General features: G+C 40.2%; 1 protein-coding gene across 1 annotated transcript; it reads left to right on the forward strand.

Moving 5' to 3' along the window:
* Positions 1-549: 549 nt before the first annotated feature.
* CHRD (chordin) lies at positions 550-27,193 on the forward strand. Its single transcript, XM_075268446.1, has 23 exons — positions 550-996; positions 2,468-2,571; positions 3,801-3,927; positions 4,113-4,250; positions 4,688-4,805; positions 5,566-5,662; positions 5,739-5,880; positions 6,341-6,478; positions 6,813-6,889; positions 8,350-8,497; positions 13,965-14,071; positions 14,203-14,319; positions 14,654-14,810; positions 16,314-16,555; positions 16,751-16,864; positions 17,057-17,263; positions 19,820-19,913; positions 23,207-23,257; positions 23,554-23,651; positions 23,737-23,839; positions 24,035-24,189; positions 24,907-25,000; positions 26,109-27,193. Exons 1-23 carry the CDS (start codon positions 867-869, stop codon positions 26,153-26,155), a joined length of 2,805 nt encoding a protein of 934 aa, XP_075124547.1. The 5' UTR covers positions 550-866; the 3' UTR covers positions 26,156-27,193.
* The last annotated feature ends 4 nt before the right edge of the window (positions 27,194-27,197 follow it).

Raw genomic sequence — 27,197 nt, forward strand, 5'->3', positions numbered from 1 at the left:
CAGATGAGTGTGTGTTATGATGAGCCTGCAGGGCAGCATAACTGTACCAGAATCTGGGCCCACCCAAGAATTTTGTATTATATCGGCTAAGTTGGACATTAATTTTTATATCCTACTCTATCGTGATATGGACAGAGACTGTTATGTGGAGACTGATATGTGTGATGTTCAGTGCTGAGTAATATGTTGGTGTTATATAGATGTTATTAATAAGACTGCAAAAGTAACCTAATGTATCCACATCTCCATTATTCTATGTGTCTGCTGCATTTATTCTGTAAGTCAGTATAATATGATGACTATTTGCATATCCATGTGTGTCCCCATGCTTGTGGTCGCCCAAGCTTCTATACTTCCTCTCTCTGTCTGTGTGCATCCCTCTCTCCTATGCTCATCCTCTTCCCTCACTCTTGGGTGGGTCCAGGCTGAGTCAGGATGCTGTGTCTGAGTGTGTCAGCTTGGGGGGGAGCCCAGAGTCCCCGCTGGGCTATTCAGTGTTGTTAACAGACACTTTCCTCAGACTGAGACCCTGCTGAGCAACTCATCAACTCTCAGAGTGAATGCAATATACAGTACTTCAGCAAGACAGCAAAGGGGGCCGGGGCAGGCTTGGGGGCTTTGTTTGCTAGCAGTGCCTTCCCCTATAAATACAGCTCTTGACCCTCTCAGCTATCAAAGGTACCTTATCGACTAGACTGAAGTATGCACTCTGGGCAGTGACCTGGTGCAGAGTGGGTGACAGGGGCCCTGGCAGAGTTGGATCATAAGTACAAGAAGAAGTCACTAGTGACTGAACAGCGCAGAACACATACAGTACACAGTGCTGGACTTTTTAGGGGCATCTCCACTGACCATAACCGGGTATCATGGGTGTATCATATGTACAACTCCTGCCACTGTTCACGCTATGGATATTGGCGACAGATGCTTCACGCCGTAAAGTTCTTCTACCCATCAAACCTGAGCAGGATCCTTTGCCATCCAAGTCACAAATCGGTGAGTAGCACTCGAACTCCCTGTCATGTTATGCATTGTAGCTATAGTATGTGCCAGGTGTAGCAGGTGATGCTGCGGCACTGAGATATTAACAGTCCTCTTTTATCATGTATGGTACAGGAGAGGAACAGTCTACTGACTACAAAACATTTGCTAATATTACACTGTGTTAGATCTAGTTTACTGTGGGCTGCAGGTAAAGCTGCTAAGTTATGTTACCTTAGACATATATACATTAACCAAACAGCCTCAAAGAGTTAAAAACGAAAATTCAGCTCAGCTCTGTCTGTTGCTGCTGGAATTTTCATGACTGTGGCCCGCTGCTGTGACTAGTTATTGGGAGAGGCTGTAGAAGAATAAAAATTATTATTATTATTATTATTATTGTTGTTATTATTACTCGGGAAATATTCTGTCGCAGTAATAGTAAGGAAAGAGAATTGCTTATTAGTTGCTATGAGGGAATGTTTATGTAACTCAGCCCCATTACACAGAGCTCTTTAGCTGCCAGAGCTTCATTCAGTCATGTCCCAGTCGGATATTTGGGGTTCTGCTCGTTGTGTCACATTTTCCCCTTAAATTTCTTACAGTCTTGTGGTGTAATATAACTGCAGGCAGCGCCTGGTTCACAGACTTTTAGATCTGTCACAAACTGCACTTACACTGCATGATACTGATCAGTTTTGGAAATCTATAGCTCCAGATGTAGTGGAACTACAAGTCTCCTCAGAACCTTCCTGGCCCATCCTAAGGCTGACTTCACACAGGCTGATTTGGCCCATAAGACACTGGCTGGATGTCGTCCATATTTCCCAGACTGAACCCTGATTCAGGACCTGGACTCTAGGCATTAGTCATATATGATGTTAGAAGTCCCTCTTCCCTGAGGCCCTACTGTTCCCATATAATAATCCGGTTTTCAGTATGGGGATAGTAGAGGCGCAGGACAGCAGGTACTCCTAACATCACAGATAGCCCAGGTTCTGGAATATATCCAACATCCAATTCATATCTCATGGATAAAGACCTTGTGAAACCTGCCTAAAAGGAAATGAAGAATAGATAGATTGCATATCTATTCATACAAGAACTACAAGTCCCATATTCATATATGCATTGCATAATAAGACTTAGTACTTTAACAAAGTGACTTATCTATGGCTCAGCATAGCTATGCAGGTTAGCAAATATAATTTGTGGGTTGCAGATGGAGCAGCATTTAGTTTCTTGTTTGGTTATGGAACCTCAGAGGCAGAGCCTGGCTCCGGCATATTCTTCTCACACATAAGCAACTTCTGCCAGGAATCGGCCAACCTCACTGTAATATATTCCAGAAGGGGAAGGAGGCAAGCTACTTTTTTTTGTGGGTCTGTGGTCTTCAATGTATTTAACAACCATCCATTCACATGTGTGAAAATGATGTGTCGCTGTGCAACATTACTGTATTTCTTTATGTATTTTATCAATTTAGGTTGTCATCTTGGCGATAGAATTTACTCCCTAGACGATACATGGCATCCAGACCTGGGAAAACCATTTGGAATAGTTTACTGTGTATTGTGTCGTTGCGAATTGGTAAGGAGAGATATTCTATTAGGCAAAACGTCCATAAACATAAAGCTGGAACAAAATCATGGTAGTGTGGGGAGAAATAAGGATAATCTATAAAGCCATTGCGGTGAAAGTTAGCATAGGAGTACACATATCTGTGGATTTGCCTAAACTGTAGCTACAGATGTACAGTTGTAGAAATACAAAAAAGGCAGACAATAGAAAGCATCTGCCTATTCAGAAACTAGTAAAGAATGGCAATAATTGATTGCTAATTACTAGATCAATAATGAATTAGTCAGACAGCAGGAGCAGGCTCTAATGTGTTAAGAGGAAGTCTTTGTATTGTGTATTGAAAGCTTTGTTTGTGGCAATTAATGAATGGAAGAGTTTGTCAGCTATTATGGACATATTGGGGCACATTTACACACTGTCTTAAATTGCGAATCCCACTCATAAATATGGAGTGTTTCAAATATCAAATATCATCTGACTAAAAGTGTTTAACTTCACCATAAGACAAATATTTGGCGCAAAATATGTAGATAAAATATTCAACTTGCAGGCCTGGTTCACATCTGCGTTTGGTATTTCATTTGGGGAGTCTGCTTGGGGACCCCCGAATGGAATACCGAATGCATTAAAAAGAAGTGAGCAATGAAAGCACACGGACCCCATAGACTATAATGGGGTGCGTGTGTTTTCCGCGCAGTGTCCACACGAATCATGCGGAGAGAAAAGTACTTGCAGCACTTTTCTCTCTGCATGATTCGTGCGCGTGTGGACACCATGCTGAAAACACACGGACCCCATTCTAGTCTTTGGGGTCCATGTGCTTTCATTGCTCACTGCTCTTTAATGCATCCAGTCCCCCCCGAACAGAATACCGAATGCAGATGTGAACCAGGCCTAAGGAACATATATTTGGACACGTATCAAAAAACCTACAATTTTTGGCACAAATTTTTGGTGCACACTGTTCATAAATATATTGTAAATACCAAGCAACGTAAGTTTCAGTGCAAATATAGCCAGAAAAGTGTCCGACCTCCATTGATAAATATACCTCATCATCTCGTCTCCTGGGTAAAGATGGCATGCTGGAAGGACTTTAGCAAAGACCTCCTCAAGGGCAAGAAGACAACTCCATGTTAATTTTCTGTTATGTCTCACTCTGTAGTTTAGATTGTGCCTAGAGGAATTCATTGTTACTCCTGCAAAACTTTGTCTTTTTTATGTTTTTTTCCTTAAAGTTTATAAATCCCTCAGGAAAAGAAGTTGGAAAGATCGGTTGTAAGAGTATTAAAAGTCACTGCCCCCTACCTTCCTGTTTTAATCCAGTTGAAGTCCCTGGACGTTGTTGCCGAATATGCCCCAAAAGTAAGACTTGTAAATTTTTGAATTTCTCTTTCTGTACATTTTTCTTTCACTCTGTCCTTCTTTTATAGTCTCCTACATTTACTTTTGTTCAGCGTTTCTCTCCTGAACTATGTACTAGTCATTTTCTTGCCAACTTATGCAACTTTTTTTTTTAGTGTTAACTTTATTTTCCTGTTTTTATGCAGCTTTTCCTTTACCTCCTGCCTTGAAAAAATCGGAATTTATTTTTGATGAGTTTGAATATTTCCAAGAAAAAGATGACGACCTTTATAATGACCGTTCCTACCTAAGTTCTGATGATGCCATCGATGACAGCCGCACAGGTAATTGCTGCAAAGATATTTATGAAGGAATTTAAGCTCATGTCTTTATATGAGACAAATAGTCTTCAAAGTGCTCTTGAATACATACTTAATACAGCTTTAGCTTATTAAGAAATGGAGTGTGGCCTAGGGACAAGAGCCAAATGTGCACAATGCTTTGTGAACACAGATCAGATGCCCAATATTAACTCTTTCGGCACTTTTCAAGTAGACAATTCTCAATTCCAGTTTTTATATTTTGTGTTTTTTTCTTCTTTATTACATTTTGGTGTGCATTTCATTTATACGGAGTTAATATAATTTTGGCAGATCGGTATACCGTACTGAAAAGTTCTCGATCTACTGTATTATCTAGTTGTACGATCCTATGGTGTTTTTTCAGTTGTACTAAGCTGTTACCAGTTGTGTTGTATTCACGCCTGTGTTTGTTTTGACAGAGTATGTGGCATTTTTGACCGCCTCTAGTCGTGTGTGGCCTCCGGTTAACAGTGGTCTTGCTAAGGCTAAATTTAATTTACAGCGTTCCAATTTACACTTCTGTATCACCTATAAAGGGTAGGTGTTGGACTAGTTGTCTTACAGGTTTTGTATACTTGCAGTAATGACTTCCGTCACTCTGTTTACTAACCTATTTAACACTAATTTATTTGTATTTTTTTTTCAACTAAATGGCTAATGTGGCTGTAAGAAATAAAGTTAAAGTTTAATAACTGTTTGCTAGAGATATGTTGTTTGATAGCCCCATTACAAAGTCTAGGGTTGTTCTTATCACCCACATTGTCAGACATGACTTTGGATCCTTTTACACTGGCAGATCTGCTGGTAAAAAGCATCCAATGAAGATTACTTAGTCGATTGGTGCTGGTTTAGTTCTATTAACATGGAGCATTCTTGGCTACTGTGACCATACAGTGTCATTGACAGCACATCCCTGTTTATATGGGAAAATGTGCTGCTAAAAACCGATTTGAAGAGAATGTAAGATGCAAACAGGGATAAGATGCAACATACTTGCACAGGTCTATGGTTGGGAATTATTGTTTTTTCCAATGTGCAAAAACAAGTATAAAAGGGACTTAAGCACATTAGTTTGGGACTGAGAAAACAGCAGAAAAACAGGGGCTATGCTGCTTAGCTCCAGTTTTAGCATCCTATTTCTCAAGCTATAGTATCTTTTATTACCTTATTAAAGTACCTTTTTATAGTATCTTATTTCTCAAGCCATAGCATTAACCAGCTTTTTATAAAAACTGAATTCAGATGGAGAACCCCTTTATATTGCTTATCTTACTTATGTAATTTCTGTGTCTTTAAGGGTGGATAGTCTTTCCCGTGTTCGTTTCTCGGATACTGATGGTAACGTGCTATTTGAGCATCCTGTACACAGATTAGGATATTCAGAAAGTGACACAGTAAGTAAAAAGCATATTCTTAAGATTCTGTGTACTACCTTGCTTCACTCTTAGTAACAAGGTTGTTTTTATCCAGATCTGTGGTATATGGAGGACACTTCCTCGCTCTTCTCTGCACCTTCTGCGTTTGGGACACGTACAGGTTTCCTTGGTGACAGCATCACTTTCTGACCCTGAAATTTCTGGCAAGATTTTTCGTTACAGAGCTATGTTTTCAGGTATTTAGCCATTATGCATCTTCATATGGCAAAATAAAATATAGACCTATGTTCAGATGTCCATGACCAGAAAACAGAAATCCCAACAGAGATGGATATGTCATTTGACAGACACAAGGGGATCCTGATGAACCCCATTGGTTATGGTGGGGTCCATCAGGTATCCATCATTTTGCTGGACGAAAAGGTAGAATGCAGAGCATTTTCATCCTCTATTTTAGGGGGAGTTCACACGGCGTAACGTGCCGCCTGATGTGGCATGTATACGCTGTGTGAGATTTTGCGGGCCGTACACGCTCCCATTGAGCGAATTTAGACCGAATTTGATGGATGTTTTTATTGTGCAGATGTGAAAAAAGCCTAAAGTTGAAATGCAAAGTTTGGGCTAGAAATGTTCCAAGATAAAGATGTGAATGAGGAAAGTAATAGAATGGTAACTAAAGTTCCTTATTTCATACAGAATCTTTTAGTGCCCTTCTTACACCAGACTCCCCAGAAGAAGCAACTGAACAAGGTCTTGCTATGTTGACACTTAGTGATGTGGTTGACAATCTGCACTTTATTATTATGCTCAGAGGAATTCAAGGAGGAGAACAAGGTGAGAACTTTAGAAAGCAGGACATTTTCTAGTGTAGAGATGTAAAGAGGAGTTAAGGTTTTATTTATTTATTACGGCAATCTACAGATGGAATATGTACCTGACATAAAACATTCTTCAGACATCTTGATGCTGTAAAAGGAATTTTTAACAGAATAAAATGTCAGTACTGTCAATCTTATCCTATACAGTATGATGGGCTAAATGATAAAGTACAATGATATTTTTCAAAGAACTGAGAGTCATGTGATTAAGCACTTGAAGGGGCAGGCGGTGGGTGGGGGCGTGAATGTGTATTATTGTTAAGAGTGATCGTTTTTCTTTTACTTTATAGAAAGGATTCCAATTACTGTGCAATTCATCCACCAGAATCATGTTATACGAGAGCTCTATGCTAATATTACAGCACAGGTGAGATGTGTACAGGATTCACTGTTAAAAAATAACATATTAGGACAGAAAGGGTACGTCTCCTTAGGGAGACCACCTCTGCAGGCCACCTTACGAAGTGTAGAGTCCTGTAGATTATATTTGGTCTGCTCGGAATTCTGGGAAAAGCTTATGCAAATAAGTTTAAGTACTCCTCCTGACTTGTGTTTAAGATCTCTCACCCATCTGATCCAATATCCTGCTTCACACTGATGAGGGGTAATAGCACCCAAACCAGCTGTCTGCAAATGGGTCTTTCTTCCTTTTGGTGCTTTGGTCTTCAAAGAAAGCTGATTTCCACATCTCTTTATAAGTTATACATAGGGTTTGGGGACACTTGTCCACATCAGGGAGAGTGTGTGCCTACATAGGCAGTACCGAGACTTACAAGTCATTCCTGCTCCGCTAGGGATTATAGGTAAAAAATATGCAAATCTATTTTCCTGGATGGAATTAGGAGAACAGAGTGCACTCTGTACACCACCCTATAGAGGGCGGCATCCTTAACATCATGAACAACTCAGTTATAAAGTCTTTTAATCATGATTGTGGATTTAATTGCCAAATCAGTATTTCTGTCCCAAAAGGAACAGATTCCTAGCTATGGACAGCGCTGTTTCAGCCTATTGGGCCATCCTCAGCATAGCATAGGGATACTGATTTGGCAGAGTGAGAGACTATAGACCAGGGTTTGGGGACACTCGTCCACATCAGGGAGAGTGTGTGCCTACATAGGCAGTACGGAGACTTACAAGTCATTGCTGCTCCGCTAGGGATTATGGGTAAAAAATATGCAAATCTATTCTCCTGGATGGAATTAGGAGAACAGAGTGCACTCTGTACACCACCCTATAGAGGGCAGCATCCTTAACATCATGTATGACTCAGTTATAAAGTCTTTTAATCATATAACTGAGTCGTTCATGATGTTAAGGATGCTGCCCTCTATAGGGTGGTGTACAGAGTGCACTCTGTTCTCCTAATTCCATCCAGGAGAATAGATTTGCATATTTTTTACCCATAAGTTACACACACACACACACACACACACACACACATACGTACGTACGTACGTACGTACGTACGTGTGCATCTTGGTTTGCATGATTTTTTTAAAGGAATGTCTAGGTTTAAGGATTGTATAGCCTTTCTTCAGGATAGGCTGTAAATATCTGATTGCTGGAGATCAGCTGGGCCAAAAGTAGAATGTTTCAATGGGGAGGGGAGGGGAGGGGGGGGGCTGTGCTTTCTGCTTCCAGCCCTGTATTGTGTTTAGGATGGCCACCATAAGCATCTACATACAGATGATCAGTCCGAGCACCAGCTGTTGCCCCCCCACACACACGCACACCAAATAGGTATTACCAGTATATTCCTAACCCAAACATCCCCTTTAATTTGTGTTTTTACTTGACTTTATGTTTGTGTTGTCCCCATTCTAGGAGGCAGACTTTGCAGAGGTTTTACCAAATCTCTCTAGCCCTGAAATGCAATGGCTTGCCAAGGGAGATATGAAAATTGCGGTAGAGATAGAAAGAAGTCATGGAGAACATATTTCAGGTCCTATCACAGTCAGAAAATCTTGTGACAGTAAGTAAAGCTTGTTTTTATGTGTGAACATGTAAGTGCCGGTGAGCAATTTTGGAAAATATTAGGTTTTATGGACTTGGAAATAATGACTTTATAATGTAGGCTTGCTATACTATTCATCCACAAATTGCCAAAGGGTAGCCAATTTCTATCTTTATATCCTATTTTATCATCCAAAGGATAAATGTAAAATATAGTCTTTATTACGATCAAATTAAAATGAAAAGCAAACTATTAAAATTCCTATTATTATTACAGAGGTGGCTGAGTCGCTTGAACCTTATAAAAAAAACCATTAGAAAATTGGGAGGGAATACACAAATGGGTACAAATCAAAAGTTCCTCCTCCAAAAGATACCTCCCTCAAGGAACAACATTGTTCTTACCCAATGAAAGACCCCAAGGTATTTTCAGAGGAGGAACTTTTGATTGGTATTTATGTATCCTCTCCCAATATATTAATGGAAGGTTTTATAAGGTTCAAACTATTTAGTCACCTGGCTTTTGCCCCTGTAACCCCTGAGGAAGCACATATTGTGATGAAATATGGTGGGGTGAGGGGGGACAACAGTGGGTTTTCAATTATGAGAGATACAGATTTGTTGTGCTAAAAGATCGGGCACAAGCTACAGTTGTGTCTCTATACATGTGCCCTTGTTGTAAAACAATGGAAGTTCCTTGAAATTAACTATAGTAATATAGATATATCTATTGTGGGCTCACAATCTAAACACTCTGTTAAGTCAGAGGCAACAGCCTATTTAGAGGGGAAGAAGGTACACACAGTGCCTCCAGGTCATACAGAAAAGTACAGCCAAGTGTCAATAGCTCCTGAAGATGTGTTAGAGGAATCTACACAGGGACCCCAAATTTTAGTGAACCTGTAAGGGCACTTCCTGTCTTTGTATGTGAAGTGGTACTGTGTTGAGCTTAGGCTTATATTTAGGGTAGGCCTTATTTTTCAGGCACCGGAGCAAATCAGAATTTTCATTCATCGATGGTGCAGTGTCAGTGTGTCTTAAACAAACTTACTGGCACTTGCACTCTCTCTAAACACTTTATGTGACACCGTGCTCTACCTATCTCCTCTTGTTTAGGCTACGGGGAGGTGCTGTCGGTGGCTGCATCTGTGGGAGTGAGCAGGGGTAGAACCTGATGTCTGTTCACATAGGTAGCCAAGCTAATAGCATAGTAGCGGCTGGGAAGCGGGACCCCGGAGGTGGCACTAGGAAGACGGATTTGGGAGGCAGGAGGCAGGACTCTGGAGTAGGACTCAGGAGCCAGTGTGCAGATTTTCCCTTGCTGTGGCAAGAGGTAGCGGTGCACTTGTTCAGGACAGTTGGGAACTATGGTATGCTTATTCTATGTCTCTGTGATATCAGTGACATCACGTGATGCAACCTAGCACTGGAGGTGCTATCAGTAACTATGGCTTATTTTTGGAGTACATCATATATTTCAAGCCTACTCCAAAAACCTGACAAAAACAAGCTAAGGTTAAGGCTTGTTTTCAGGGTAGTTCTTATTTTTTGAAGAACAGGTTACACCTGTAGGCCATTTTTATTTCACGGGTCCATATTTCCCTGGTTCGATGCTTGGGATGTTTCCAATTCAATAGAATAAATTTTTTAGCCTAAAAAGCAACAGCAACACTAACAGGTAACTTCACCTATCAGGAATAGTTCTTCAATCAAAATTTTTTTTACAATACATGAATTTTAATATAAAATTTTTTTATTACAATACACAAAACTAATCGATTAAAAAAATCCTAACTATAAATAAATGATATAAAGGCAAGGTCACGGTGTCACAAATATCATCACATGAAAAAGAATAAATAAATAAACATATATCCATCATCTAATACTGTATAAATATACAAAATCACCCCTCATACAGCAAAACAGTCATTATCATCCAGGGCCGGCTTCTATAAAGAGACAAACAAATATAAATTAATAAATAGGCACCCTATAAAGGTGTACACACCATCCTATCAAATCACTTGTCTCTTGTTACAATTTAAAGCACGTTGTGCAGAGGAATAGCTGAATCTAGATAAATGAATATACAGATAGGTACCCCATAAGGTTTTACACACCCTCATACACCATATTTCAACACTAACAGGTAAGTCATCAACCATACCAAAAAGACACATTCTGGGGTTGCAACAAAGAGTGACTGCATGAATTCTAGGGTGTCATGAAGTACCCTAAAATGTAAGAACATGTGCATCACTGTTACAGACACTGAGGTGTAGGGGGGATCTACCCAAATAACCTAGTAAGAGTATATTAGTGAGTGAAGAAGCTTGACCTGTATGAATTTGTCCTTAACACTGAGGAGAGGAAGGTCATCAACAGTAAGGAGGCCATTATAATCATAGTTACATAGTATAGCTGAAAAAAGACATATGTCCATCAAGTTGAACCAGGGAGTCTATACATTTCCATAACCATCAGTGCTATTTTGCTCTAAAAAGGCATCTAATCCTTTTTTGAAGCTGTCAGCTGTGACTGCTGTTACAGCTGCTGGGGTAGGCTATTCCACAGATTCACAGTCCTTACAGTGAAGAAGCCTTGTCTAGCCTTGAGCTTAAACCTTTTTTGTTTCTCCAGACAGAGATAGTGTTTCCTTGTCTTTTGAGGGGATTTTACATTGAACAGCTTTTCCCCATATTTCTTGTGTGTGCCATTATACATTTAGGGTGCATTCACACTGAGTAAACGCTAGCTTATTCTGAATGTAAAACACGTTCAGAATAAGCGGCGTCTAAAGCAGCTCCATTCATCTCTATGGGAGCCGGCATACGAGCGCTCCCCATAGAAATGAATGGGCTGCTTCTTTCACTCCGAGCAGTCCCATTGAAGTGAATGGGGAGTGCCGGCGTGTACGGCAAGCTCTGCTCATGCCGGAGCGTACACGCCGGCACTCCCCATTCACTTCAATGGGACTGCTCACAGTGAAAGAAGCAGCCCATTCATTTCTATGGGGAGCGCTCGTATGCCGGCTCCCATAGAGATGAATGGAGCTGCTTTAGACGCCGCTTATTCTGAACGTGTTTTACGTTCAGAATAAGCTAGCGTTTACTCAGTGTGAATGCACCCTTACTCAGGTTTATCATGTCTCTCCTTAAACGCCTCTTCTCCAAAGTAAACAGATTTCACTCCTTTAGTCTCTCCTCCATGCCCCTCACCAGCTTTGTGGCCATCTGTTAAAACATTTCCAACTGAAGGACATACTTTCTATGTACTGGTGCCCAGATCTGAACTCATTAGGCTCTAGACCCAGGATGTTGGTCTTCCACCTATGCAAGACCCTATTTTTTAGGGACCAACCACCCCTGAATAGTGTTTGTAGAATCTAGATTGTAGCTTCATGAGATTAGTGGTCTGTGCAAGACCTCCCAACAGGATCACATTGAAGGAAGTAAAGAGTTCACCAAATTGCACTAAAGGTTAATGGTCAACTGTAGCTGCTGAAAGATGCAAAAAGTGCCCCCTCTACCACATTAGCAAATGTAGTAAAGCCATGTAAGTTCTAGAAATCCAACCGTAGAAGACCCTGCAAGTGGCAGAGGGTTACTCCTCAGAGGAGTGTGAGGGGTCCACTTAACCTCATCTTTAGGGGGTTAGGTGAAGTGTGGTATATATATATATATATGGACATATACAGTCCTATGCAAAAGTTTGGGCACCCCTATTAATCTTAATCATTTTTAGTTCTAAATATTTTGGTGTTTGCAGCAGCCATTTCAGTTTGATATATCTAATAACTGATGGACACAGTAATATTTCAGGATTGAAATGAGGTTTATTGTACTAACAGAAAATGTGCAATATGCATTAAACCAAAATTTGACCGGTGCAAAAGTATGGGCACCTCAACAGAAAAGTGACATTAATATTTAGTAGATCCTCCTTTTGCAAAGATAACAGCCTCTAGTCGCTTCCTGTAGCTTTTAATCAGTTCCTGGATCCTGGATAAAGGTATTTTGGACAAACAATTCGCGTTCAGTTCAGTTTGATGGTCGCCGAGCATGGACAGCCCGCTTCAAATCATCCCACAGATGTTCAATGATATTCAGGTCTGGGGACTGGGATGGCCATTCCAGAACATTGTCATTGTTCCTCTGCATGAATGCCTGAGTTGATTTGGAGCAGTGTTTTGGATCATTGTCTTGCTGAAATATCCATCCCCGGCGTAACTTCAACTTCGTCACTGATTCTTGAACATTATTCTCAAGAATCCGCTGATACTGAGTGGAATCCATGCGACCCTCAACTTTACCAAGATTCCCGGTGCCGGCATTGGCTACACAGCCCCAAAGCATGATGGAACCTCCAACAAATTTTACAGTGGGTAGCAAGTGTTTTTCTTGGAATGCTGTTTCTTTTTGGACACCATGCATAACGCCTTTTTGTATGACCAAACAACTCAATCTTTGTTTCCAAAATGAAGCTGCCTTGTCCAAATGTGCTTTTGCATACCTCAGGCAACTCTATTTGTGGCGTACGTGCAGAAACGGCTTCTTTCTCATCACTCTCCCATACAGCTTCTCCTTGTGCAAAGTGCGCTGTATTGTTACCGATGCACAGTGACACCATCTGCAGCAAGATGATGCTGCAGCTCTTTGGAAGTGTCTGTGGATTGTCCTTGACTGTTCTCACCATTCTTCTTCTCTGCCTTTCTGATATTTTTCTTGGCCTGCCACTTCTGGGCTTAACAAGAACTGTCCCTGTGGTCTTCCATTTCCTTACTATGTTCCTCACAGTGGAAACTGACAGGTTAAATCTCTGAGACAACGTTTTGTATCCTTCCCCTGAACAACTATGTTGAACAATCTTTGTTTTCAGATCATTTGAGAGCGGGCTGTCCATGTTCGGCGACCATCAAACTTAACTGAACTTGAATTGTTTTGTAGAAAGAAATGGTCCAAAATACCTTCATCCAGGATCCAGGAACTGATTAAAAGCTACAGGAAGCAACTAGAGGCTGTTATCTTTGCAAAAGGAGGATGTACTAAATATTAATGTCACTTTTCTGTTGAGGTGCCTATATTTTTGCACCGGTCAAATTTTGGTTTAATGCATATTGCGCATTTTCTGTTAGTACAATAAACCTCATTTCAATCCTGAAATATTACTGTGTCCATCAGTTATTAGATATATCAAACTGAAATGGCTGCTGCAAACACCAAAATATTTAGAACTAAAAATGATTAAGATTAATAGGGGTGCCCAAACTTTTTCATAGGACTGTATGTATTGAAACCTTCATGAGGACCCAGATTAACAAGAGGATCTGCAGGCTTTGAAAAGAACCCACCAGTTGCTGCTTCAGGCATTCTTTTCAATTCATTTTCACTTTAATTAAAGAAGTCAATTTATGCTTTTATTTTCCTATCACCTTCTTGCTAACAGTACGTTTAGATGCTAACAAGTGTCATTTTTCAACACAGCACTGCAAAGTGTGTTGTCTGGAGGAGATGCTTTGAACCCTACAAAGACAGGAGCAGTGGGCTCAGCAACAATCATACTACATGACAATGGAACAGTGGAGTATCAGGTATGCTGTAAAAATATGTACTATATGGGTATTTAAGGTCACATAAATGCAGGATTACATTCTTCATAGAATGAGAGCTTCTTGGCATTACCATTGCCTGGTTTATCATAATTCATGCTGTCTGTTCACAGCTTCATGTTGCTGGCATTAGAAGTGTAGTAACAGCAGTGACCATAGAGACTAAACCTCGAAGGAAGGTTAAGAGAAACATTCTGCATGACCTGACAAAGGACTTCCACGATGGAAAGGTAACTACAAGGGTTAAATGATGTATAGCCCATGACCGTATAAAAGAATAGTTTAATGGGACATTCGGAAAATGTAAAATGTGGTCTGATAGTACATAAAATGGAATTATTAAAGGGATTGTCCACTATCCTTACACCCTAATAGAAGAGCATGCACTAAATATTGGCATCAGTCCTCCGCCATAGTGGGTCTCACAATAGCACACTTGGGCAGTTTCATGAGAAATAAACTGATCCGATTAGATACATATTTATACAATCTTCAACTTTTCAGATTATACATAATATCATACATAATGTTTGATATAAATTTCTTTTTTTTACTACAAATCAGGCTTGGGGACTTTGGACAGGTACCAATGCCAGAGATCTGCATATGCTGCTTCAGAGTGAGCTATTCCTTAATATAGCCACAAAGGAGTTCCCAGAAGGGGAACTAAGAGGGCAGATTACACCTTTGACGTATAGCGGTTTGAGAGCCAGACACGAAGGTTAGTATATATATAATTTTTAACCCTACCTTGTTCTACCTGTGCTATGCACTTCTACATATTACACCCAGAGCTCTGATTGGATTTACCTCACTTAAATTTGACTATTTTAACATATTGCTAATCGGTCTTTTCTTCAGTTAAATATCTCCTCTCCAGTCTTATCTTTCTGGCCACCGACTACTTGTTGCACATTCACTATCACTCTCCACAGTGCTAGATATCCCTATTCATACCGTCCCAGATTCTGCAGGACAGTCCCGGATTCCGGGTCCTGTCCCACAGTCCCAGTCAACGAGAGGTATGTTCTGGATTCAACTCATCTGCTTCCGCAGAGGATGCAGATGAGTTGAATTCAATGGAGAAGCAGGAGTAGCAGAGGAGTGAGGAGAGGTGAGTATTGGTGATTTCATTATTTTAAACTTTGGGGGGGGACATTAGACTGGGGAGAGATAAAGGGGGACATAAAACTGGGGACAAATGAAGGAGGACAATTAAGCTGGTGGCAGGTGAAGGGGGACATTAAGCTGATGGTAGATATAGAGGGCAATTAAACTGGGGCAGATGAAGGAGGGCATTAAACCGGGGGCAGACAAAGGAGGACAATTAAACTGGGTCAGATGAAGGGGCAATTAAGCTGATGGCAGATGAAGGGGAGATTAAATTGGGGACAGATGGAAGGGGGGACATTAAACTGGGGCAGATGAAGGGTGATATTAAACTGGGGGCAATTGGAGGAGGACATTAAACTGTGGGGGTAGCTGGAAGGGAACATGTCTGCCCCTAATTGCCCCCAATTTAATGTCCCCCTCTATTTGCCCCCAGTTTAAACTAGAGCACAAGGAGAGGGGCTTCATACTATGTGGCAATTGAAGGGGAACATTGTAATGTGGGGGCATATAATGTTAGGGTGACTGTAGGAGTTTTATACTGTGTGTGGGCACAAAAAAAAATGGTCCGAGTCAATTTAGCTGTGGGTGGAGCTAAATTTTCCATGGCACGCATAGCGCACCACTCATTTTGTCCCTCTTTCTGTCTTTTGAAAGTTGGGAGGTATGCCTATATACTAACTCTATATACCACCATACCCCCTGCGTTATGCTCTGCTAATGGTCTCCATAACCCAATACTTTTCTCAGAATGTAAGCATTTTGCACAGTTTGCATTTTTTTTTTTTTTTTTTTTTTTTTTTTTTACTGTTTAGGTCTCAGTTTATGGCAGTTTTTGGTGTTAACTATTTATGAAATGTGCGGACATAAGATTTTCCTTTTCCTCTGGTTAATCTTCCTTCCTTAGTCTATCTTAACTCTCCCCTTCCCATTCCTTATTATTTTACCTCCGTTTTCCAGCCTCCCTACTAGTACAGATCTCATATAGGGAAATGGGCCATGACAAGTAATGTAACCCTTTGCATGACTTTTAATGAAAATTATACCATTTGTGTTGATTTTGAAAGACTTATATGCCTTGAAATGAATGTTTCTTATTTTTTTGTTACTGCAGAGCTACCAATACCTTTAGCTGGTCAATTTGTGTCACCTCCTCTCAAGACAGGATCAGCAGGTCATGCATGGGTATCTCTGGATGAGCATTGTCACCTGCACTATCAGATTGTAGTGACTGGCATCGGACGTGCGGAGGATGCAGCACTAAATGCTCACTTACATGGCTTTGCTGAACTGGGTGAAGTCAGTGAGAGCTCCCACGGGCACAAGAGGCTATTGAAAGGTTTTTATGGTTCAGAGGTAATATAAAAAGGGTTAACTACTAATAAGATAATTATTAACCATTCTGGGAACAACTGGGAAATAATTAAGTTCTCTGCAAAAAATATTTGTTATGCATCATTTTTTTTACAACATAAGGAACTAAATCTGAAGACTAGAACAAATATTTCATCAAAAAAATTTCAAAACACTTTACCATATTTACTTTTTTAGGCTCAGGGTAGTGTTAAGGACCTTGATGTACAGCTTTTTAGACACCTGAATGACGGAACAGCCTTCATTCAAGTCAGCACAAAACTAAACCCACGTGGAGAGATTCGGGGTAGGGTGAGTATCTCATACTGTTACTATAGACACTATGCATTAACAAAAGCTCGATCCCTGATTCATAATTTACAGAATGTTTGAACAAACTGTACAGATCTGCATTAGACATGAGAGATGAACAGAAATGTTGTAATGTAAAGCTGTGAAAAAAGCATTTGACTTTATGTTTCTACTTTATTGTAATTCTGGCAGGTGCAAATTCCAAATACTTGTGAATTAGGAGGTGGAACACGGACTCCTAAAGACATTGAACGTGCGTTAACTGAGAAGGTTGAGATTCATCATCCCGAAGATCTCCGTAAAGATCCAAGATCCTGCTATTTTGAAGGAAAATTGAGAGCTCATGGAAGTCGATGGGCCCCTGATTATGACAAAAAGTGCTCTGTATGCAGCTGTCAGGTGAGGATTGTCTTGTATTGTGAATATGCATATCTGTTGTGTTGTGGCTCTGTATATTTATAGCATTTATTATTTAATACCACTCGGATTTATAGCTAATTGTATTCAAAAGCCCTAATCAGTGCTACAAAAGAGAGTATTCTGAAGGAATCCTGCCAAGTGTATGCAAAATGGGTACATTACAGTATATTCTTGATGGATGGGCCAAACATGATGTTTATCACAGTGGAGATTCCAAGGCAGACATCTGGCTGTAAAGTCTATATGACTATATGTTTCATCCACCATAACCATTGCAGATTACAGTCACGGCGAATTACAATGCACAGCCATAAACTATCAATGTTTCTTTTGAAAACATATAAATTAATCTGTGTCTTTTTTGAAAGGTAACTCGGTGCCTTCCTTCATTGCATACCGTTATTAGTAATGAGCCGTGTGATCTTTAACAGACTTGCTGCTCAGTCCTAAATCGTAACTCAGGTCAGCAGAGGCATATGGAATGCATTAAACTTGATGTAATGCAATTACAGAATATTTGCTATTCTCACTATATAAGGAATTAGCCTCAAATGAAGAGTAAATATGTGTAATGTATTTATTTTTCCTCTATGGCCGTGGTCGGGTGTTTCTTTACATGTGCACAGAATTTTTAGGGTTGCTTAGTTTCTGCTGATACCTCTAACTGAGATCATACCCTGCATCAGCAGTAGTAAGCCAGCTATATATAAAATGCAGTGTCAGACTGAAGGGCCTAAGTCCCACCAGAGGAACTTGTTCTGGGGACCCAACCAATAACCTTATGGTAATAGCATATACTGTAGCTCCTTTACTTAAATTTTGCATAGGTGATGATTGTCCGGCAACCAGAGCTGCGTATTACATTACAAGTATTTTCCTTGTATCATCATACCCTATAGTACTGTGTACACCTTATTAGATTCATGGCTGGTTCATGCACAGTACTGTATGGGGAATAACACAACCATGGAGCACATGACGCATATGCAAGATTTTAGTGAGTGAACTATAAAGCAGGCATATCACACAGTGCTGCTGTGAGGAATTTTAGAGCCCAGTACTAGCACAATTTGTGGGCTCCCCTACTCCTATGTGCCCCACACAGTAAATATAGTGCTACCCAGTGCTCCCCATATAGTATAATGCTGCATATAATATGCTCCACAGTGTCGCCCACAGTATAATGCTCCACAGAAGCCATACACAGTATTATATGTTCCCCTGATCCCCCCTTAGTGGCCCCACATGGTATATAATGCTCCACATTGGCTCCACACAATATAAAAAGATCCCTAGCACTCACTCACTCACAAGAGTATAATATGCTCCCCAGAACCCATTGCCCCACAACAGTATAATGCCTCACAGTGGCCCCACATAGTATAATATACTCCCCAGAGCCCCCAATATAATGCTCCATAGAGCCCCCACACAGTGTAATGCTCGAAAGTGGCCCCACACAGTGTAAAAGGCTCCTCACAGTAACCCCTTATATGATGCTCCACAGTGGCCCCGCATAGTATAATATGCTTCTCAGCAGCCTCACACAGTATAACAGGCTCCTGACAGTGCCTCCACCAGTATAATGCTCAACAGAGGCCCCACACAGTATAATATGCTCCCTTGCAACCCCACACAGTATAATAGGCTTCCCACAGTGCCCCACCAGTATAATGCCCCACAGTGGCCCCACACATTATAATATGCTCCTCAGCAACACCACACAGTATAATAGGCTTCCCAGAGTGCCCCCCACCAGTATAATGCCCCATAGTAGCCCCACACAGTATAAGAGGCTCCCCACAGTGGCCTGCAGTATAATGCTCCCACTAGCCCCACACAGTGTAATAGGATCCCCACAGGGCCCCCCAGTATAATGCATTAAGGAGGCCCCATACAGTATAATATGCTCCAAGAACCTTGAGCCATTTCAGATGAACCCCTTTAAATTATTATTGATGAATATTCATGACGTTCGGCCCTCTGGTTTATTTCAGTGTTATAATCTGTAGTCTGGCGTCTCTTCAGACCCAAGATTATAATAATTGGAGGCCCAGGGGAGGTGAGTAAAATTAGTAAACAGTTATACTCACCTAGCCTCACCTCTTCTGGACATCCTTGCGTCGTTTGGCTGTCTCCAACTTCCTCCTCAAGTCTGTGGCTGGCATCACTCCTCCCAGGGGTCATGCTGAGGCCCAGGTGAGGCACACTGCTATTATCACACCAGTCACAGGCCACAAATGGTTAGAAAAAGATGCCAGGAACCACTAGACACCCTGGAGAGGTGAGTATAAATGTTTGTTATTTTTACTTACTTTACCCTGGACAGGACTTTTATTGGAAAGGGGCCCCTTTCTGTTAGTGATGTGGCCAAACCCCACCCCTACGTAGTCCCACCAAAGGATTCTCAGGTCCTCTGTTGGCCCAGTCTGGATGATAAAATGTAATATCTATGGTTATAACAATTTGTCACCTTTCTTGTTTCCTATGATGAGGAAACAGCTTTATTAACAGTCTCTTATTTCCTTTTTTCAGAAGCGCACAGTTATCTGTGACCCCATTGTTTGTCAACCTGTAAACTGCACTCAACCCATTCAGTTACCTGACCAGTGCTGTCCAGTGTGTGAAGGTAAGTGATTACCTTAAAGGGAGTCTATCAGCAATAAATTGGTTATAAACCTAATCATAGAAGGTGATTCTACAGTTTCCAAATATGTTGTTCAGGTTTGGAGGTCAGGTTTTGGAAAGTGCTTTGGGGACATAAATTCTATGGGCTTTGGTTTCAGTTCCAGATTCTTGGGCAAAGCAGTTTCTTTCTTATTTGCATATGAGAATTAAACAACTGAAATGAAGGGCAAATATCTAATCAAATCCACCCAAAAAGTGGTGCATGCAAAGCTGCAAAAATCCAAAAACTTATGCCCACAAACAAATAAAATGAATTTTGAACAAATGACGCATAATCACATAACATAATTACAACGGGGAACAAATAACTACAGGACATGCCAGAATGGAAATTACACCAGGGGGCATACAAGGATGTAGTAACAAGGAGATAAATAGAGTGCATAAGGTGTAATATAAATATAGTACAGTACATTACATCGAAAGCATGTGCTATACATTAGTGCATAAATAAAGGGATGTATAATATATATATATATATATATATATATATATATATATATATACCCCCAATATATCCAAAAGAGTTACAATAATAGCCAAGCCTAGTATGAACCCACCTGAATAGCTCAGATCCCCAACGAAAGGATTGCGGTAAGGCGCCTCTGGACAAAGCCTTATGGCGAATCGTACGTTGGGGTTCTGAGTTATACAGCTGGGTTGATATAAGGTTTAGCTATTATTGTGAATCTTGGACATATTTGGGTATTTTTTATATGTATGTTGTACATCCCTTTATCTATGCACTAATTTATAGTACATGCTTTTGATGTATTTTGCATATTTTGTGTCCTATACTATATTTATAATATCCCTTATGTCCTCTATTTATCTGCCTGTTAATTCATCCTTGTCTGTCCCCCTGGTGTAATTTCCATTGTGGTAGGTCCTGTAGTTATTTGTTTCCCGTTTTAATTATGTTACGTGATTAAGTATCACATATGCAATAAACATGTACTTATTTTATTTTTTTGAGGGCATAAGTTCTTGGATTTTTATTTGCATATAAATAAAATTGATTTACTTGAAAACAGGGTTCTAAAGCTGAATAACAGAGGTATGTTTGGAAACTGTGGAATAACCTATACAAGGTACTATACCAATTTACTGCTAACAACCTCCCATTAATCTGAAATGATTAATGTCCCCCTCCAGTTGCCCCCAGTTTAATGCCCCCTCCATCTTCCACCAGTTTAATATCCTTCTTCAACTGACCCCACAATTTAATGTCCTTCTTCATCTGCCCCCGCAGTTTAATGCCCCTTCTATCAGTCCCCAAAGTATAATGTCCTCCTCTGTTTGCCCCCAAAGTTTAATGTTTCCCTCATATGCCCCTCCAGTTTAATGTCCTTCTTCATATACCCCCCAGTTTACTGTCCCCCTCACATGGCCTCCCAGTTTATTGTCCCCTCCATCTGTCCCGATAATTTAATGCTCCCTTTATATAACCCTAAAGTTTAATGTCCTCCTCTAAGTGCCCCCAAAGTTTAATGTTCCCCTCATATGCCCCTCCCCCCAGTTTAATATCCCTCTTCATCTGCCAACGTTTAACATAAAAACACTGATACTCACCTGTCCTTGTTCACATGCTGCTGTTTCAGGTCTCCCACAGTATTGAGGGAGCTGCAGGTGTGATGTGACTGATGCCAACACATTGTGCTTACAGCTCCTGAAACCAGAGCACGCAGGGGCACAGTGGTGAGGCAGGGGCTTTCTCTTCCTGCTTCACCACTGTATTCAATGCAACTGCGTCCTCTCAAGATGCAGATGAATTGAATCCGGGACATACCTCCTGCTGACTGAACTGCGGGACACAGCCCAAAATACGGCACTGTCCTGCAGAATTCAGGACAGTTGGGAGGTATACCGTTGGATTTAGCTAATTATTTACCTGTCTGCTCCCCAGTCTCACTCTCTCTGCCTTTGAAATGAAAGAAATTTTTTGAGAGAAGTCCTCAGTAGTTGATACCTTTTTTAATGGCTAACTTAAAAAAGAATTTTGATGACATATCGAGCTTTCGGGACTCTATAGAGGTCCCTTCATCAGGATAGTATAACACAATTTCTGAAGGTAGGCATACATATACAGAGGAATGGAGTGTTACATGCAAAATAGATGGGAAAACAGAACATGTAAATAAACAGTTTAAAAACATATATATATATATATATATATATATATATATATATATATATATTAACAAAGGAACATTTCCATGTGGACAGAAGAGGTGCAAAACCTGCCCTCACATACTGACTACGGATAAAATAAAGATCCCGTCCTCTGATCAACACTACAAGATCCCAGGTAACTTCACCTGCAGCACACCTAATGTAGTGTATTTGATACTGTGTACTAAGTGTCCTGGGGGCCTGTATGTAGGTGAGACAGGACAGTCACTGAGGATGAGGATGAACTCACACAGACATACGGTTAGAGAACAGAGAATGGACCTCCCTGTGCCAAAACACTTCTGCAATGAAAATCATAATATGACCAAGGATATGAAGATCCTGGTACTGAGAGGGAATTTCAGAAACAAAAAGGATCGCTGCATATGGGAGATTAAACTCATGATGACCTTCAACACTCTCCAAAGGGGGTTAAATCAGGCACAGGGTTTTATGACGTTTTACAACCACTAGACACCACATCACTGATCAAAAGAAGCCATAAACCCAGAGAACTTTCCTGTGAACTGATATATATGTTTTTAAACTGTTTATTTACATGTTCTATTTTCCCATCTATTTTGCATCTAACACTCCATTCCTCTGTATAAATATGCCTACCTTCAGAAATTGTGTTATACCATCCTGATGAAAGGGACCTCTATAGAGTCCCGAAAGCTCAATATGTCATCAAATTTTTTTTAAGTTAGCCATTAAAAAAGGTATCAACTACTGAGGACTTCTCTCAAAAAATTTCTTTCATTTCATATCCACTGGTTAACACGGTACAAAGACATTCCTTCTCTCTGCCTTTGGTAGGCTTTAGGCTATAATAATATAATAGCATTGAAGTGCTAGCACACATTTTTTAAGTAAAGTTTCGTTTTTTTTATTTTGAGTGTTCCTCTCAAAGGTCTAGTTTGGACCTTCATGGAGACCTTTTGATCAAGTCTTCTGAAACTTGCCTACTCTTTCTTAGTGGTCCCTCCATCCTGTTTTTCTAGTTTACATCAAAGTTTATTTGGCGACATATCAAACATCTCTTAACATTTCTTTTTTCAGAGAAAAAAGGAAACAAAGAAGTGAAACAAATTGGAAGACCTCAAAACGAAGGTGAGAATTTTCTAGGTGGTATAAAACCAGATATACAGCCATATGAAGTACCGGTAATCAATCCTCCTTTGGCAAATGCTACAGCTCTACACACTGCATTGAGTACAGGTGTATAGAAGAAAGTATCCCTGATAAAACTTAGAATATTGCTAATGGGAATTGACTGTTATCTATCAAATGGAAGTTACATAGAAAAAATGAAGTATAATCCAAAAAAATGTTTACCAAACACCCCCTCAACACAATAGCAAAAAAGTGACTATTTAATATATTAAACCCCACTTAATTCATTTAAGGTTGTTATTTCAATGGCTTATGGAGGGCAGCTGGCACAAGTTGGCATCCTGTGGTTGAACCTTTTGGCCTGGTATTATGTGCAACGTGTTCATGCAAGGTAAGTTTTTATATTTTTTTCTCACTATTACTTTCCCAGTAGAATCTACCACAACTCCATTGGCTTATCTGCTTCTTTATCACAGAGCTCTTCACAGGACTTGCACTGTGTACGAGAAACCTGCCCACGTCTGACTTGTGCCAGTCCTATCCGTGCCAACCCAATGGACTGCTGCAAAAAATGCCCAGGTACGAATAAGTTCAGTATAAGTGTTTGCTGTATTCAAAATTTTTGGTGACAAGTGCAGAAACTAAGGACAAAGGCATTATATATATGTGATGGTATACCCTGAGAGGTATAGTAAGTCCTTGTCAAATATAGCTTTTTCACCAATGTTTATATATCTTTAATAAATGAGACTAATATACTTTTTTCTCATACAGATGAAGAGAAAATCCCCATGGATTTGGCAGACAGAATGCAATCTGATGAGCCTCGCCAATGTAAAGTCATGGGTCAACTATATTCAAACAATGAGAAATGGAATCCTACAGTACCAACATATGGTGTGGTGAAGTGTGTCACCTGCGTTTGTGTAGTAAGTAGGCAAAATGGTAGAAAGTTGGTTCCAACAAAAAACTGGGAAAACTTATTGACTCAAGTATAATCCAAGGGAGGGGGGGGGGGAATGCAGCAGCTACTGGAAAATTTAAAAAATTAAAATGGTCGTAGTTTTGGGTGCAGTAGATGCTGGGTGCTGGGAAAGGGGAGGGGGTCTTTTGGTTGTCTTTCTGCCCCTTCCCTGAGCTTGAGGACCGGGATTTTTTTCCCCCACTTGGAATTCAGCCTGGCTAAATATAGGGTATCTGCAGTGCTCCTATTAACCCCTTCCCGATGGAACAGGAGCACTGCAGATACCCTATATTCAGTAGACCGGGAACTTTTCAGACACAGGGATACCTAATGTGTTTGTTTTTCGCAGTAATTTTCTACTTTTGTATGTATTCTAGGGAAAGGAGTGATTTAGAACTTCTATTTTTTTAAAAATCTTTTTTTTTTTTTTTTTGCACTATTGTATGGGAGATTCTATACATTGATATTGTGGCTGGTCATAGACCCCCCCCCCCAAAAAAAAAAAAATAAAAAAAATAATGCTGACTCGAGTATAAGCCGAGGGGGGCTTTTTCAGCACAAAAACTGGGCTGAAAAATTCGGCTTATACTCGAGTATATACGGTAAGTTGTCATTAATAAATTCAATGTGCACATGTTTCATTGCCTCTGCACAAAATAGAAACTTGTGTTTATCTTCATAGAATGGGGTTCCTCAATGTGAAAAACAGAAATGGAGCTGCAGTGATCCTGAATGTAGCGAAAATCCAGACAGTATTTGCTGCAGTGAATGTCAAGGTGAGTATTTCTACCACTGGACTATCCTGTGTTGTAAGTTACACTTCTTTAAAGGGAGTCTGTGACCAGACCTCAGCATATGAACCCAGATAGATAGTTTAGGGTCACCTGAATCTCCCATGTGAATCGATGCCTGAGTTTTTGATGCAGATTTTGCTGCGGTTTTTTTTTGCCCCAAAGTCAGGAGTGGATTTAACAGAGGGGAAATATCTAACAGCTTCCTTTATATTTTCCATTCCTTTTCAAGCTGCTCCTGACTATGGCTCAAAAAAGCACATAACAAAATCTGCAACAAAAAATGCTGCGTTTCTGCAACCTGGGGTCATAGCCTTAGTCAACATGCAGGTGGGTTTTTTGAAGCAACAAGGGCATCGTTAGGGTCCATTCACATGGGGTTTTTTGGTGAGGAAAAAAATCCGCTTCAGAAATTAGGAAATGGTTTTTGGAACGTTTTTTGAGGCTTTTTTTAAAATTTTGCACATTGTATGGACCTTGAAAAAACTGCTAGCGGTTCCCTGCCCAAATCTGCGACGTGGATTTTCTGCTTCCCATTGATTGCGTTGGTTATTACAGGCAGAATCCGCCTGAAGGAAGCTTTTTTTCCGCAGGCGGAAAAATTCTGCGGGTGAGAAAATAAAACGAGCGGAACCCATAGAATTCTATGGGGAAGCATTTTTTTCAAATGGGTTCTGACGCGGATTCAGCGTCAAAATCCTCACCAAAAAACTGTGTGAATGGACCCTTATTGCTCCAAAGAGGTAAACGGCAATGCCCTCATTGCTCCAAAGAATACATTTGCATACTGACAAAAACAGCGATATCTCCACAGTGAAGACACAGATTCACAAGGGGAAAACACTGCTTGATGCAGATGACCCTAACCTATCTATCTGCGGGGCTGAGCTGACATGCCAGGTTCTGATGACAGACTCCCTTTATCCAGTACAGGTATGAAAGTGATCTGTTAAACTAGGACAAGGCAACGTTGCAGGTTTTGTCCATAGCAGCCATTTTTGATAAAGCTCCAACTTTATGAGTTTTTGGTATTCTTCAACAAACTGCATTTATGTAATGAATTATAATAAATCATTTTACATTTTTAATACAGTTGACATTGTGGAAGAAGATGTGCCTGTGAGTACATGGAGCTACTAGATATTGAAGAAGAATACTGTTGGAGGTTGGATGAGAAAATCTATACAAAATGTTGTATTCAAGCACAACTGCTGGACTATGGACCGTCAGCAAAGCAGTTTAACGTAACTGTGTCAACTGTGATGCCACTTCTGCCCAGCCATTGCAGTACTCTGATATATGAAGGAGTAATCTCCCTTTGATAAGCCTTAAGACAATTTCCAGACATCATGATGTCATATTTTTTCCCTGACTTATGGCATTTACTTGGAATCCATGAAATAATACCTTGATTCGGCTTATTTTGTGCCAAGACTACTGCATGGCAGATGTAATATCTGCTTGTGGCAACATACTTCAGGTAGTACAAACCTGTGAAATAATCTGGTAATCATCTCAAGACAACTGCAGACTTTGTGGGATTTTATAAGACTCTCTGATGCCAAAAGCATTGAATATTAATTTCCAGACAACTGCAGGACTGTAATATTATAAGTTTAACCACGGCTTCTCCTGGCAAATAGATAAGTGCAAATCTAGAGACCTTTATAACCCCAGCATTGTGTTATGCTTATTACTGTGAGGACACCAGAAGTGTAAGTTGCCTATTAGAACATGACATATGACACCTTGAGAGCCATCTTTTTTACTATTTAGCTTATTCTTCCACTTCCAAGTACTGGACAAGTCAATTTACAAAAAAAAAAAAAAAAAATAAAAAAAATAGGCGTGGAGGTAGGACACACTTGTGGGAGATGTTCTGAATAGAGACTCATATATACAATGCTCACCAGGCCTAGGCTCAGAGTCACTGACTATTTTGCAGACCTGGTTGAGAAATTGTGTGACATGGATTACACTGTGGATGTGGGATGAACGATATGTATATATGTACATACATAGTGTGGGTATATATTGTGAATGTATGAAAGTATAAATGTATCTGTTCTGTTTTCCCTGCAAAGTCTTTTGTGGAATGTGTATTATTTATAGTGCTTGCAGTGGAAGCATCTACTGTGCAATTTAATTATTAATGTTGAATATATTTATTAAACTAAAATAT

This window comes from Leptodactylus fuscus, chromosome 3 (assembly GCF_031893055.1).
Source record: "Leptodactylus fuscus isolate aLepFus1 chromosome 3, aLepFus1.hap2, whole genome shotgun sequence".
NCBI classification, from domain to species: Eukaryota; Metazoa; Chordata; class Amphibia; order Anura; family Leptodactylidae; genus Leptodactylus; species Leptodactylus fuscus.

Coding starts and splice junctions, on each gene's coding strand:
- CHRD (XM_075268446.1), top strand. CDS start 867: ATGGGTGTATCATATGTACAACTCCTGCCACTGTTCACGCTATGGATA. Junction 5,881..6,340: donor TTACAGAGCTATGTTTTCAG/GTATTTAGCCAT, acceptor TATTTCATACAG/AATCTTTTAGTGCCCTTCTT. Junction 19,914..23,206: donor GTGCTGTCCAGTGTGTGAAG/GTAAGTGATTAC, acceptor TTCTTTTTTCAG/AGAAAAAAGGAAACAAAGAA.